At 32.6% G+C, this 16,540-nt stretch overlaps 1 protein-coding gene across 1 annotated transcript; it reads left to right on the top strand.

Annotated features, from left to right (window-relative positions):
- The first annotated feature begins 481 nt into the window (after nt 1–481).
- Nucleotides 482–4,679, top strand: LOC137835104 (cytochrome P450 72A68). Its single transcript, XM_068643451.1, has 5 exons — nt 482–923; nt 2,311–2,528; nt 2,978–3,222; nt 3,616–4,009; nt 4,083–4,679. The coding sequence occupies exons 1-5, from the start codon at nt 650–652 to the stop codon at nt 4,512–4,514; spliced, it is 1,563 nt and encodes a 520-aa protein (XP_068499552.1). The 5' UTR covers nt 482–649; the 3' UTR covers nt 4,515–4,679.
- The last annotated feature ends 11,861 nt before the right edge of the window (nt 4,680–16,540 follow it).

Raw genomic sequence — 16,540 nt, 5'->3', positions numbered from 1 at the left:
AATTCACACCAACATAACTCCTCTCAACAAAAACTACAACAAATTTTGAATTTCTTAGTATTTTTTAATCTTAAAATAAAGTTAAACTTAATTACCTTTTTATCTCTATATCAACAATTAGTCTTAAAGTTTTTAAAAAGTTCAAGATCTCAAATATTTTAAAAATGGTTTCTTTTATTAAATTATCCTATTAAAAAAAATGTTTTAAAAAAGTTCAACATGATCTTAAATCTTTTTAATAAAACAATACGTAGTTTCTTCTATTAAAATGTCCTATTGAATTGTCTCAAAAAAGTTGAGACTGCATTGAATTTTCTAAAAAATACTGATATCAAATTAAATTTACAAAAAAAAAAAATTAAAATCACATTAAATACTTTAAATTTTAGAAGATGAAATTGATTTTGTACATTTAATGCAATAATTAAAGTTAAAGATTACAATGGAAACATAAGAAACATCGTTACTCTCGTGTTTGAATAAATAGAAAAATACAAAAGCAAAGAGAAGTTGAAGTTGATAACTTAGAGAGTAGTGTAGGACAGCACATTTTTTGCCTCTTGACCTTTGTGAAAAATCCTGGTTTTTCTTCTTCATCTCTTATCATCTTTCTCTGTTCTCATTGCCTTACCCAGAAAGCAAGACAGAAATGGAAGCGGCATGGACCACAACTCTGACTCTCATAGTGATACTTCTTCTGATATGGGCATGGAAGATTCTGAACTGGTTATGGTTCAATCCAAAGAGACTTGAGAAGCTTCTAAGAGAGCAAGGCTTTCAAGGCAATCCATACAAGCTTTTGGTTGGAGACAGCAAGGAGTTTCTCAAGATGAGAAAGGAAGCCTTGTCCAAACCTATGGATCTCTCTGATGACATAGTTCCACGTGTCTCTTCCTATATCAATCATAGTGTCAAGTCACATGGTATGTTTGTTATTTATGATTCTATTCTTTTTTGCAATTTTCATCTTTTTACTTTCTTCAAATACTTTTCTATTTTGATAATTCGTGCTCATGCACCCCTTTTCTTTTTCAATGTTCTACATATAGTGACTGTGTTTTATGGTCCCTTATACACTGTGTTGTGTTTCTTTGGTTTATGTTATAACATCGTTGAGGAGTTGCATATGGTGTGTTCATTAGTTCACTTCATTGAAGTGACACCTTTAAATTTTGTTAGAGATCTTAAAATATATTAACTTTTGTTACATATTTTAAAATATGTTAAAAAGTTAAAATATATTAAGAGTAGATATTAAGAAGTTAACTTTAAATTTAACTTAATTTTATAAAAATAATTTATTAGGTGAGAAGTGACTTATTCATCCATTATGGTCCACAAAGTGTGTTGTCTCATATCCACTTTATATAAAGATATTTCACAGTAGGTGCAAACTTTCTTTATAAATTTGTTTTACACTGATTTGGACTTAGTTTACACTCACTATCCTTTACAACTTCCAATTAATCTGAGAAAGTAAAAATGAGGTCATTTTTTTGAAAAATATTGTCCAACAACTTGAGAAAATTCTCACAAAACAGGGGAAAGTTCAGAAAAACAAGGTCAAATCTCTATTTGATGGTGGGTATGGATAAGTTCATTCCTTATGCCACTAATTGCATTCTCAATGAAAACTTCAATATATGAATGATCAAATTACAGAAGCAGTGAAAAACATGCCTAAAACAAATCAAGGGAAGAGAAGAAGTTAAAGGTCCATGCCATCACAAATTTGAAGAAGAAATATATTGTTTCCATTATGTCCTAGCCCCAAATCAGAGAACATAAGAGACACTCCTGATTGCTGCTCAAAAAGGGACAAAACTTTTCCAAATTCGGTTAAGACATCTCTTTACAAGCACCAAACATGTACATCAGAAGAACTGAGCATGTGCTCACTTAAGGTGAATGTGTACAGAACACTGGCTGATGTAGCTGAATCAAAATCCACTAGAAGCAACTCCAGTATGGGCATAACATAACAGATTTTGGTGAAATTGGGACGATAAATGATTAAATCTTAACTAATATATATGGTGATAGATATTATGCTATGAGATAATATTTCCTATAAAATTTAATGAAATGTATGGGTAAATATATGATGTTATTAAGCTTATTTTCCCTCTTAATCCACTTAAGGAGTGCATTCATTGTGTATCAAAAGGTTCCCATGGTTTGTGATTCATCTCAAATTAGAACTGTCCACATATAAAGTTGCATGTCCTCTTTAATTCCTGATTTTTTTTCCTTTTATTTTTTATCCTTAGTGTAACTGTTTGAACCTTATAAATTGCCGATGGTATGCAGGTAAGAATTCTTTTATCTGGTTAGGACCAACGCCAAGGGTGACTATCTTAGATCCAGAGCAAATCAAAGATATATTTAACAAGATCTATGACTTCCCAAAGCCTGATATAAATCCACTTCTCAAGTTACTAGCAACTGGCCTTGCAGACTATGAAGGAGAAAAGTGGAGCAAGCACAGAAGGTTAATCAACCCTGCTTTCAATTTAGAAAAATTAAAGGTCAGTTGCTTGCATTTGCTAGATATGGATTTGTGTTATGCTTTAAAACATATCAGAAAAAAACTAAGGAATTGCGTTTGTACGTGTATGTGTTTGTTTTCTTCTCCTTTAACAAGGAAAAATGTACTCTCCCTAGAAATGCAGCATAGATTTGGCAAGCAACATATTTTGTAAGCATAAACAAAATATTGATACAAAAGGGTACCTGAATTTATATACACAATTCATAGAAAGAAAAAGAAAAGTCCTTTTCTTTGACGGTTATTTTTATACACAAGTAGATTCTGCATGCTATTTTTATGCAACTATATTGCATGCAAGCAGCATATACTTTTCTTAACAACACAAATTTGGTTTATAAGCAACATGCATATTGAAGCCTGGATGTTTTTATGGTTAGTTTGAGTTAAGTGATTCTAACTCCGAGTGATTTCCTTATTACACCACAGGCCATGTTACCGTTATTCTTCGAAAGTTGCAATGATCTGGTTAACAAATGGGAAAGAATGTTGTCTTCCGACGGATCATGTGAAATAGATGCATGGCCTTTCCTTCAGAATATGACTAGTGATGTTATCGCTCGATCAGCATTTGGAAGTAGCTTTGAAGAAGGAAGAAGAATATTTCAACTTCAAAGAGAGCAAGCTAAACTTGCATTGCAAGTTATCTTAAAAATTCAAATCCCTGGATGGAGGTAACTTGCTGGTTTCATTTGATGAGTAAAGCAAGTTCAAGCCTATTAAACGAGTTTTTTTCACTAAATTACCCTTACTATATATATGGAATGCATGAAACAATGATTAGCAATAATAAAATATAATAGGAATCAGAGAAATTTAATTTATAGAACAACAAATTTACCGAATATTTAGAAGGGAAATATTTGGTTTCTCTTAAATGCAAATTCAATAGGGAAAAGGTTCATTCAATGTTAAACTGAGACTACTAGCAAGTAACATCTACCAAATGTGTGGCAAAGATATGTTCTACCTCAATTTACAGCTTGCAATAGCAAAATTCTATCTGTTAGGGAAAACCATCCTCTTCATGTACAAACTTAATGGGATGGAACAATGTATATTTGTAGGTTTTTACCTACTAAAAGCCATAGGAGAATGAAGGAAATTGACAGAGATATAAAAGCTTCGTTGAAGGATATGATTTACAAGAGGGAGAAAGCACTAAAGAAGGGTGAAGCCATTAATGATGACCTATTAGGCATACTTTTGGAGTCAAATCACAAGGAAATTCAAGAACATGCAAAGGGAGACAATAAGAATGTTGGAATGAGTCTTGAAGATGTAATCGAGGAATGCAAGCTATTCTACTTTGCAGGGCAGGAAACCACTTCAGTTTTGCTGGTTTGGACAATGGTGTTACTGAGTAGGTACCCTGATTGGCAAGAACGTGCAAGGGAGGAAGTCTTGCAAGTCTTTGGCAATCAAAAGCCAAGTTTTGATGGTTTAAATCGCCTAAAGATTGTAAGTACTGTATTATATATCGTATGCTAAATTATATGTCCTCTATATTCACTACAAATCTTTTTTGTATCAGGTCACTATGATTTTGAATGAGGTTCTTAGATTATACCCACCAGCACTTGGGATGAATCGACTTGCTAAAAGAGATTTGAAACTTGGAAACATAATATTACCTGCTGGAGTGCAGATTTTCCTCCCAACTGTTTTGGTTCACCATAACTGTGAATTCTGGGGTGAAGATGCTAAGCAGTTCAATCCTGAGAGATTTTCTGAAGGAGTTCTAAAAGCAACAAAGGGTAGAGTTTCATTTTTCCCTTTTGGATGGGGTCCTAGAATATGCATTGGACAAAACTTCTCCTTATTGGAAGCAAAGATGGCTTTGTCAATGATTTTACAGCATTTCTCATTTGAACTTTCTCCAGCATATGCTCATGCTCCAGCTATGTTAATCACTCTTCAACCACAGTATGGTGCTCATATCATTCTCCATAAAGTGAAAATGTGAAAATAAAACATACTAAAAGCTTGTAATGTAATAAGAAAATCACTTCTTAGATACTGTCCTATGTTTACTTATTACTCTCATTTATATGTTTACACTACTACAGCTTATAATGTAATAACAAAATCACTTCTGGGATATTATCATATATTTAATTACTTTCCTTTACATGTTTGTTTGTGTGTGAGAATGCTTTTTTTTAAGTGGTTACTTTGTAATTGAACAGACAAAAGACAAAAAACGATTCCATTCTAAAATACATCCAAATATTGACAGTTTAAAGCTCGAATCTTTGTTTAATTTTGTTAAGCATTGTTGTTTAACAGTCGTTTAAAGGGTTGATTCAAGAAATTCCTTTACCTTGTGTTTAGTTAAAAAAATTCACAATTTCTAAATCATTCTCAAATAAGAATTTCAAGTGAGTTTATTTGTTTTATCTTTTAAATGTTATGTTTAAATAAGGAGATTTTACTAGTGCAGAAAAATCTATTTACGACAGTCTATATTCACTGGTTTTAAGTGTCAAATATTGTCCATCAAAACGTGGTGATCTTTTTTAAATTAAAACGAAAGTATATATGGCAGTTCTTTTTAAAATTGTCGTATATTCCATTTACTGGAGATATAGACGGTGATTTTACCTAAGAATCGTAGTCTATCAGTGTAACATACACAACCATTTTAGAAAAACCATTGTATATTGCAACTAGTGGAGATATAGATGGCGATTTTACCTAAAAATTGTTGTTTATGCTCACCACTTACACTTTCGTTCTCTGCAGTTTTGTTTGGTCTTCTTCACAGTTGATGAAGATGAAGTTGGTGAATATTCATATAATATTAATAATATTAACAATATTGACAATGTTAATAATATTAATTACATTATTAATAAGAATATAAATATATTAATAATATTAATGATATTAACTATATATCATTATTAATATATTAATGATATTAATAATATTATTAATTTTAGAAAGAAATTACACTAACATCCCATTAAGTCATGCTTAATTACATTGATCACACTTCCTCTAATTTTAAGGGTTGGATATTGTAATAAATTTATTTTTACGACAGGGTCTTCTAGTCTTAGACGACATTTAATAGCTTATTCTGTTAAGTTAGTTTGGATGTCTTGAAGTACTTCTAACCGTAACTAACTTTGTAATATCTTGTTGTAGTCTTGTAAGGGTGGTTGATCCTTGTTGAACATAAAGTACAACAATGATACTTATACGAACTCTATTATTAATATATGTGACAATAAGTATTAATTCACTGCTTCTTTAATTGTTTTTGGACTTAATTTGGCACTACAACAAAATGGTATCAAAGCCAATTTTGATCTATATCTACAGTTAATAATCAGTTCTTGAAAGAAAGATGAATGTTAATTTTAAAATTTAAGATTGAGAAATTTAATGGAAAGAACAATTTTAATAATTAGAGAATCAAATTTAGAGATTTGCTCAAATAGCAAGGGGTGTACGCAAGACGTGCTCTAAAGTAGTTAGGAAAAGAAACTTTTGATGATTCTTTTATATTTGTTAGAGAATATGCTTTATGAGGTTGTGAAGAGAATATTTTAATGCCATTGTGGCCGAAGCTAAAAAAGTTGTTCATGACAAAGTTCATTTCAAACAAATTCTAGTGCAAAATAAGAAAAAATAAGAAAAGAATGTTATTTATTTAGTGTGGTTTATCTATTGAAAAAGAGGTTGTTTTGCTTGTGTATGAAGAAGGTATGTCATTAAAAATTCATCTTCATAAACTTATGTAAATTTTAATGGAGCTTCAGAACACGTAGATGATGAAGATGAAGTGATAATTCTACTAGCCTCTCTCCTTTCATCTTACGAGAAATCAGTGACACTAGTGCACAATAAGCTATTAACGACTGAGAATGATGACGATTTTTCGACAACCATAGTCAATCAATGCCCATATTAACAAACTTCTTTAATAAACTTGTTAATTCTTCATTACACAAGATATTAAAATAAAGTTAAAATAAAGTTGGAAGTTGGAAGTTTTCATAATTGATTCTTTAAAACAAAGAGAAAATAAGTATCTTAAAAACATATTAACAACTAAAACTAAAACTTATCCACTCTTCCTAACTTACACTACAAGAAAAATTATTTTTAGCAAAAATTATATTTAATGTTTTTTGCGATTTTAACGTTCTTGAAACTCCCTGAAAAGTCCAAAAAATTATACAAACTTTTCATATATTCAAGTATATTTCTTGATATGTATATCCAAAATTTATCCATTGTAATAAGATCCGTTCAAACTAAGACGATTGATACATCATTTAAAAAAATAATATCATATATAACAAGTGTAAAGAAGGGTCTTGCTTGCTGTTCAAGATGCTATGGTGACTTGAGTCCAGAAGGTGTTAGATCTGCTTAGTAATTTTATACTTTAGTCTCAAGTCTTTTGAGCAGCATTTATGAAGGAAGTAGTTCTAATTAGTTGTTCAAAGACCACAGTAAAGGATGGTTTATGTGTGGAGGTTTCAGAGATTTGCAAAGCTTATAGCCAATATGGTTATTAGTCTTATAATCTGTTTGGTTTTAGCTGTTGTTTATGCAGTCCTATAGGCTTTAGATGGTATTTGATTGTTCTTTGGTTAGTATTTTGTACAAGGGAGTTGGAACACCCCATAAGTGTCTCTTTTATTAATTTTATTCATTGTTGATAAAAAAAAATATATATATATATATATATAACAATAATGTATATAAGTTTTCTACCAAGTGAATAATGAATGTAATAACTATTTAAACAAAATGTTACCTGAATTCTTTATTAATTGTTTCAATAAAATATATTCAATGATTTTATTTGTCTTTAGAATATAATGCTTAGTTAATATCACGGTCAATTTATGTGGGGATTTAAGATGGGATGAAGTATATATTCCAAATGTAAAGATTTGTTATTTTTATTTATGAAAAATGACAAAACATTACTATCCTAAATGTTAAAGTTTAGTAATCACTAGCGCAGAAATGTTAATCAAATGCGGCTATTTTACATTTACAAATGCGGCTATAGAGCCGCATTTAATCAGCACGCAGTTGTAAATCAGAGAAATACAAATTCGATTTACGAATGCGGTTATTTGAAATAGCCGCATTTGTATATTCTTCTGAATGAGCTGGGATTTTAGGGGCACGGTGTTGGTGAAGAGTGGAAGGGGAGAAGAGGAAACACGGTAGCAGCGGCGAGTGCGGCGGCGGAAGCAGTGGCGGAGCGGCGAGTGCGGCGGCGGAAGCAGTGGCGGAGCGGCGAGTGCGGCGGCGGAAGCAGTGGCGGAGCGGCGAGAGCGAAATGCGACTGCGGCGGAAGCAATGGAACCTTCAAAATGCAGAGCGAAACCCATTAAAAACGAAAGCAATATGAAAAGCGAAAGCCATTGGATTTCAATGCAGTTGTTAAGGGCAATGGAAATAAGAGAATGAGGGGCAATGCAGTTACATACCTTCGAAAATGCAGAACTTCGCAACCAGAGAAAACGAAGAACAGATATGAGCGCAAACAGAGAATGAACGAAACTGTTGAGCGCGTAAAATTTTTAGGGTAAAAACCATTTATAAATGCGGCTAAATGTAAAAAACGCATTTGTAAATAAAAATAATTTCAAAAATACCACCGCGTTTTTTACGAATGCGTTTAAGCACTGAACCGCATTAAATAAGGAGCGCTCTTTTCTTATTTTTGTACTAGTGAATTTTGGAAAGTAATTTTCAAAATGTTAAAAAGTTTAATATATTTAAAAAAATATTAATTAGTAAAACTTAAAGGATATATAAAAGTTTTTTTACACTATTGATTACTTAAGTTAGTTTAGTCATTACTATGCGTGTATCTTTGCCTATATATTTCACACCTCTATATTAGTTAATTGATTTTTGTATATATGAGTATTTTCCTCCTTTGTCTCTCTATGCCTTCCATTCATTCTCTCTCCTATTAACATACACAAAAACCCTTATTCAGCACCTCTCATTTCTATCCTTAATGTGTGGTAAATTGAAAGACCACATATTTTTTATATAGAAATCGTAATTTATGAAATTAGGTAAACTGATCCATCGTTTTGAAGAAATATTATCATATAAGCTAAAATTGACAAGTTTATGAGCATATGTATTTCTTTCATGGTAGGACACATATAGAACTAACACAATGCAAATATCCCAATTATCTCATAAAGTACCATGTATTACATTAACATAATTAGCTATGGGAAGGTGTCAATTAACTTAAATAATTTTTGAGACTTTGGGTAGTGTAATGTGGATAAGATCAAAATTTGAGAATTCTACAAGATAAAATGTCATTTAGTGTGATTTCTATTCAGAAAAATTAAACGTCTCTAAGTAAGTCAATGGTAGGATGATTAGACAAGAAATCAAAGCCAGCCATTCTTGGCTTATCTTCAAAGCCAGCCACCTTTAATTATCCACACCTTTTTCCCCAACTTAAAGAAACCCTTCAAAATTATTTTGTACCTTTAATTCATGCTAAAAGTATATTTCATTTTCCGATTTAACCACATTTAATTTAAACAAAAGAACTAGACATGGAAAACATGACTCCACATGACATTTTTTTATTGGAGAGTTTTATTTTGAATTTTCAAATTTGAGCTCCAAAATGTTCAACCCTCTCTCTTATAAATTGAGGTGTTTGGCTCATGAATTACTAAGATCAATATATGAGTGAATTGGTGCCCAAGTTTGCAAGCCTTTTTACTCCCTTGTCTAGACTCTCTAGGATAGACACCTTGATCTTCTTCTTCACCTCTCCAAGTGATATGGCCCAACCAATCACTCTCCCTACCTCTCATCCACCTTCAAGGAACCCATTGCTCAATTGGAGCCCTCCTTGTCCATTTCATCCATCAAGCTTCTGCACAAGTCCATAAAAAATCCAAGAAACCAATTGGTCATGAAGGCAACACCATCATTTGGTATCATGAGCTTTGGTTCTTCAAGAGAAAAAGTGCCTTTTCTTCATTTATTTTTTGTGTTTGCTTCATTTCCATGTTGTTCATCATTTGCTTAATTGTCTTGCTATTTTAATTTCAATTTTATGATCATAATGCTCTTTGGAAAATTTTGTTCAGTTTATATTTGTGTTCAATTGTTCTTGAACATTCCGATTGCAATTTTATAGGTTTCTATTGAGAATGCTGTTTTGTTTTAGTTTTATTAGAGTCTTATTGAGATTTCAATCGGTGCAAATCAATTTGGTAGAGTCATTTTAATTTTTGAATCCATTCAAGTATTGTTAATGTCATGTTCATCCAAATTTGTCATCAATTTTATGTAGTACTTTTGTTGTTAATTTTGGTTGCTTGTTTTTAATTTGAGTACAAGTTATATTCTGAATTTGAGTTCACACTTGTTATTAGTTCCATACAAGTTCAATTTCCATTCAATTCCATTATGTTTTTGAAGTTTCCAATGTTGTTTTTAATTCCAGTTTAGGATTTTCCTCGTTTCACAGTTTTTGTGCTGACTGAAAACATTTATCAAAATTAATTATGTCGGTGAAAAATTATGAATTTGATCAGTTTGATGTGTTAAGAAAAAGTACATCAAAATTCAAAATAGAAAAAATGGCAAATGAAATACGGACAGAGTGTAAAAAAATCTAACTCTGGAAAATTTAAATCGGCAGTGAATTTGAAAACCTTATTGCAATTATTTGGTGCACTATCTTTATGAAATTCTAGCGCCCATTTAGAGCTTACACATTGAAGTTTTTGTGGTTAAAATTGAAAAGTCAAATTTGAAGTAATTTGTCCAACATAAATTCAACAAGTTCATAAAATTTTACACAAAAATATTGTAGTGCTATTTTGGTTTTGTTCATCTATTTTAGTTCCACTCTCTAGGATTCAATTTGTGTGTTACCTTTTCTTGTGAACTTTAATTTTTTTCTTGTCAATTTCTTGATCACTCTTTCAAGTCATGTCAATTACGAACTCCATTTGCAGTAGTCCTCAATTTTAAATTTGATTTTTGTTGCTTTGAAATTGTTTGACCTCTTTTGGTGGAAGTGACCTAATTTGCTTTGGTGAGTTGTGGAGCTGAAAACTTTTGGTGCAAGCTACATCACTAAAGAGGTAAAAACAGAATATCTTAGGTTCAATATTCTAAAGAGGCAAAGCAAGAGACAACAACAACCTCACACAAAAATATACACAAAATACAAAAGGAGCTACAAGTTGTGGAGTGCATAGAATAGGCAATTTAGTTTTAGTGCATAAACTTGTTGTCCTAATTTTTCTTTGTATTTCTTTGAGTTGTAATTTGCAAGACTTTGATTAATTAGTGGATTAAATTCGTTTTATTCGTGAATGTGTCTTTAAGGTTCAAAAGTGCCAAGAAGCCTTACCTTAGGAAATGCCTAGTTTAAAAGCTTTCTAAATAGCAATTTTCAATTGTGTTTTTTATTGCTTTGCATATTTCTTGCATCAAAAATTCTGTTTTCATCTTTTATTGTGCTCTAAGTAAATTGTTTAGGGAAAGGTTTGTAAAAGTGGTGTGGGATAGTATCAAGAAAGGAAAGGCTTGGTACTTAAGAGATCCCAGTGATCCACCTCCCTTTCTGAGGAAATTACCTACTTCACTCCATCTATCTTTCTCTTTGGAAATTACTTTTATCACATAACTCTAAACATGTCTACTTATTCTTCAAGTCATAGTGAAAGTGATAGGAAATCTTCAAAATCTCATTTTGAAACAATTGGCTAGAGATTTTCAAACACTATCACTTAGACAATTGCAACATGAAACTCAAATTTTGGAAGAAAAGAAAGAAAGAGATGCCCATATTGCAATCTTAGAAGAAGAGCTGAAAATTGTTAGAGAAAAAGATTAATACATTAGGAAATTAAAAAAATCACATGCATATAGTTCTAGGTCTAGTGACTCCCACGCTAAGAAAGAGAGCCTTAGAATCAATGACTATTATCAACCTACACCTAGAAGAACTAGGAGAGAAAGCCAACCAATAGAGACTAGGGTTGACCTTGTTGGGTTTATTAATGTCTAAGTTCAAAAGGGAGGTGAATTGGACTTATAAATTTTTGGCCAAGAAAACTGTTTAATAAATCGTGACAGAAAAGAACAGATTGATTTGAGGAACAACAAATTTATTTTCTAATCTCAATAAGCAATTTCAGAAATATAACAAATTGGTTTTAGATTCAACAGATTTTTATTTCATAGTTATTAGATTCAGACTTTCTGTACAGATAAGTAGTGGTGACAATATCTTACCTTTAACACAAAAGATTGATAAGAAAAATGCTTTGATGATTAAAACCAAGAGATACAATATTATTTGATTATCAAATCAGAAATTCAATTAAACAAGTAGCTTTCAAAAAAGAACTTACAAATAACAGTTTCAAAAACAAAAGAATTTTGAACAAGATTACTTAATTGAATTTTAACACTGGTATTATTCAGTCAATGATTACAGATACAGTGAATATTAAGCAACATACAGGCCTTATCAAAATCTTGAAGAACAGTATATGATTTAACCTAGCAACATTTAAAACAACATATTCAATTTTAAAACAACAGATTCATTTTATTACAGATTATCAGATTTTAGATTTAAAGAAGTGATCAAGGAAGGAGAAAGGCACACACAGTTTTATACTGGTTCACTCAACAAGAGCTACATCCAGTCATATCTTATACCAAGATGAATTTTACTAATTCAAAGCAATCTTTACAAACACTTCTTAGTTCTTGAACCCTTCAAGAACTAAGATCACAAGCTAAAACACTCTATTTCAGCAACACACTTACTTCTAGAAACCCTATCAAGAAGTACAATTACAAACACCTTTACAAAAGAAAAGTATAAGAAGGAAAACACCTAGATTGCAGTATACAACAGTTCAAAAAATAGGACCCTTACAGCTGCAACACTTTGACAGAACCTTGAATCTTTAACCAAAAGGCACCAGCACAAGAGCACTTGAAACATTGAAACTCAATTCAAAATCTAAATTAAAGCACTAGAAAACTGTATGCAAAACATGATTGCAAGGGATGATTTGACCTAAAACCAACCTTCCTTTTTATAGGTTTCAAATCCAAACTGATTTTCCAAAAACAGTTAAGCACTGTTATAAAAATAACATATTGAAGTTCAAAAGAACATATTGCTTTTTGAAAATACTCTTGGTGGTAACATAACCACTTTCAGATAAGTTCATAACGGTAACTGTGAACAAAACTGACTTTTTAGTTAAAACAGAATTTTGAAAAAGCTTAATAAATTTGCACAAGTACAAAAAGAATCAATTGTTTTGTCAAACAACAAATTAAAATTTTGTGCAGTAAATTAGTTTTAAAAAAAAACTTGAAACAAATTTTTTAAAACACTTTTAAGTAACCCTTGTGCTTGAGCTCATCACTATGGTTATGAGATATAAGATAGATTCATAGTGCAAAAGACTATTTAACAATTTCTAACCTAACAAGGACCATGAATTACAATGTACATAAACCTTCAAGCAAATTTTCTTCATCAAACACTTCCTTATCTAAGTTGAGTAGAGTCTTCATCTATCTTCAACAATTTCTCTTTGTTTGATGGAGACAAATCCCCATTGCATTGAAGGAAGACTTATGGCCAAATCTATAGCTTCTGCACTTGGACAAAAAATATACCAGGGCTTTCACAGAAAAATGTACCTACATAAAAAAAATATAACAAAACAGAACATGTAGAACATGCATAATACCTGCACCTGCACCTAAACTTCGTCTTCCCCTTTGTTTTCATCAAACAGGGTTGGGGCATAAAGAAAAAGACAAGCAAGCAATAATCATACACGCATAATTGTTCAGAGAAAGTTTTAAAGTGTCTAAGCACGTTACAGTCCAAAATAAAAACCAATGCATAAAAGTAAAACCATAGTTCAGAAGAAAAAAAATAGTTTATGAAGCACATAGAAGAAAAATCACTTGTCCCTATAATAGAGCTCTGGAAGCTGCTCTTGAATGCCTTCAATTTGATGATCTAGGTTCTGAAATCTAGTTTGTGTCATCTCAAAATAAGCCCTCTGGTCAGCAGAAAGAATATCCATGCGATGAAGAACTTGCCTTTCAAACCTGGATAAGGGTTCCCCATGATACTCAGGTTCATGGTAAGCAACAAGAGCATTCATGTCTTTTGCAACAAACTCCTCTTGAATAGATGAGGCTAGTGAATGCATTTTGTGAGGCGATGAGTTATGCATCTCATAACAAGATGCCTTAGCAGCTTCCACTGTCTAATCTTCTACATGTGGAGCATCATCATCTTCATCTGCATGGCCTCGGTTTTATGCTTCATGTTCCATTCTTGGAGCAACATTCCTTCTGTACACCCATGCGTTTTCCTCCTTCTGAAAACCCATCTTGGCGAGAGTAGCATTGTCTATCTCACTAACAGCCTTGATAGTTTCATTTCTCTCATCAGTGGTGTCAATCTCAAAATAGTCAATGAGTTTGGAAACAAAAATGGCATATGGAAACCTATAATCTGTGAGCCTTTTGGATTTAACCATGTGTTCCATCATAATGCAGACCCATTTGATTTTAATTCTATTCATTATACAATACACCAAAATTAAATCTTCCTCATGAAGGACAACATGATTACTACCTTTGGGTGTGAGTTGCCATGCAATGACATAAGCTAAAAAGCGAGGGGTTAAGTTCAAATTACCTGCATGGAACCGATTCTCAAGCTGAGCTGGATTCCTTACACAGCTTCTGCAGAACTGGATTTTATTGAACTCCTAAATGCCAGTTGTGTTCCCTCTGCTTACCTTCAGTCAAGAATATTTTATCCCAACTATGTTGTTCAAAACTTCATTTGTAATGGTCAGCTTGACCCCCTTCACGTATGAGACCAAATTCTTTCCATCAAGAGTGAGATTTAAGTAAAAGATTTTTATTAAATTTGGATATATGTTTCCAGTCATTTCTAGAAAATGTTTCAGCCTTTGATGTGTAAGGACAGCTCTTGGTTCTTCCAAATTTTCACTTTTCACCCAAGAAGATTCCAGCACTTTTGGAATGTTGATATGCTTTCTGCTCATCTCGTGCATGAAGGTTGTGATGGCTTTTGTATCACAAGCAAACTAATTCTCAAGCACTTCATGGTTACTGCTAGGTTGCTCTCAGGTTCTTCTCTTTTTTGGTGTGGAGGATGCCATTTTAGTATTGCTTTAACTGCACAAAATGAAAAGAAAAGGAAAATAGCTAGAGACTATGTTAGATAAGGAACTAGTAATCAGAATAATATTAGTGCATTGGTGATAGAAAAACACAAAGTGAAGGTAACTTGGACAAATTTTACAGAAATGTTGTTAACTGTAGGTCGTACTTAATTCAAACACAAGTTTATATAGAAGAAAATAAGGTCAGAAGAAGGAGTGTAAGATCAGACAAAATATTATGAAAACTGATTTTGTACAGATTTTCTTTCACAATGTGCAACATAATTCAGTTTACATTAGAGCAAGAATATTTTGGAAATCAATTTTTCAGATTGAATTTTCATGACTCAATCAATAAATCTTTTCAGTTATGATTTCCTGGATGGTGGAGTCATCAATTTGTTGGTCAAAAACCGCATGTCAGTCAATGGTCAAAAGACAAGAATATGTTTCTCTTTCCTAGTCATACATGTGATCTTGAATCAGAAAAACAACACGTTAAGCAAAGAAACAACAGGTTATAATTTTACTGAAAAAGAACAATTCATGCTTATTGATCCTGCCGGTTGACTTAGCGCTAGAGCGTTGCCTCGTCACGAACCTCCTCACCAGCTTGACTCCACGTGCCCTTCAAGTCCACACCACAGAAAGCCTCTCTGAGAACCTGAAAACACAAGGTGGCGCCTCTGCGGCCGGTGGCGCTCCGACGCTCAAGTCAGTAACAATCGCTTGTCGTTAGTGGTACCTTCCTTATTGCTACACCATGCATGTTCTAGCTGGGGGAACCTTGCCACCAGCGAATGTCCACTCTGGGAATCCTATCACTGATGGGCAAGCTGTTCCCTTCCACTTGCTCGACCTCCATGTCCCATGCCAGTGCAACAATCATAGCGTTGTACTTACTCCCAAATCCAATAAAGCATTGGCTACTAATAAAGCACCTATAGACACGGGAAGGTTAAAACTCCCTGGGTCCTTCAATTTTTTAGGCAAGCCTTTTTGAATAATGACACTGTATCTATCCTCCAGCTCTATATTTTTTTCTTCAATATAGCTCCTATTCTTTCGAAATCTTTCAAATGTTGAATCTTGCTTCAAATTTCCTGCAAAATAATTTTTAGGGAGCAATTTATCAAAGAATTTTCTTTCCTTCTCGCTTTTTGAAGGAGAATGAGGATATGATAAATCTTTTTCAAAAACTCCTCTCTCCTTATTTTCACTTTTCTTCTTTATTTTTTCCTCCTCACTTCTCTCTTTCTCATCTCTCTTCCCCTCTATCTCATCTTTTTCTTCTTTTTCAGCCACTACATTATCGCAATTTGTTTGGTCAGCTGTCTCATCTGGATCTCTATACTCCTAATCATGGCCATGCTATTGTCCTACGCTCTCACAATATTGTCCTGCGCGCTCACAATCTTTGTCAGAGCGTCTTGAACTTTATTCATTCTTTCAAGCATGGATGGATCCTCAACTTCAGGTGAATTGTTCTGATAAAAACAGTGACCATTAGGATGAACACCTCCACAAAAATCACACCTGATTGACTGACTTTGGCTTTGAGATGAATGAACAACATATAATTGTTGGGGCAATTTAGCCATTTGTGCAGTTAGTTGCTCAATCTGCTGTGTCAGAATCTTATTTTTAGCCAAGAGTGCATTTTCTAACAACCCTTTATTCTGAAGATCTTGTCCATCATGTTGGGCTTTATAATCAGTTGATGCCAATGCATCAATAATTATTGTCGCTTGTTCTACACCAA

This window comes from Phaseolus vulgaris, chromosome 5 (assembly GCF_051622355.1).
Source record: "Phaseolus vulgaris cultivar YP4 chromosome 5, ASM5162235v1, whole genome shotgun sequence".
Lineage (NCBI taxonomy): Eukaryota > Viridiplantae > Streptophyta > Magnoliopsida > Fabales > Fabaceae > Phaseolus > Phaseolus vulgaris.
This window is presented reverse-complemented; position numbering and strand designations above follow the sequence as displayed.

Coding starts and splice junctions, on each gene's coding strand:
- LOC137835104 (XM_068643451.1), top strand. CDS start 650: ATGGAAGCGGCATGGACCACAACTCTGACTCTCATAGTGATACTTCTT. Junction 2,529..2,977: donor TCAATTTAGAAAAATTAAAG/GTCAGTTGCTTG, acceptor ATTACACCACAG/GCCATGTTACCGTTATTCTT. Junction 3,223..3,615: donor ATTCAAATCCCTGGATGGAG/GTAACTTGCTGG, acceptor GTATATTTGTAG/GTTTTTACCTACTAAAAGCC.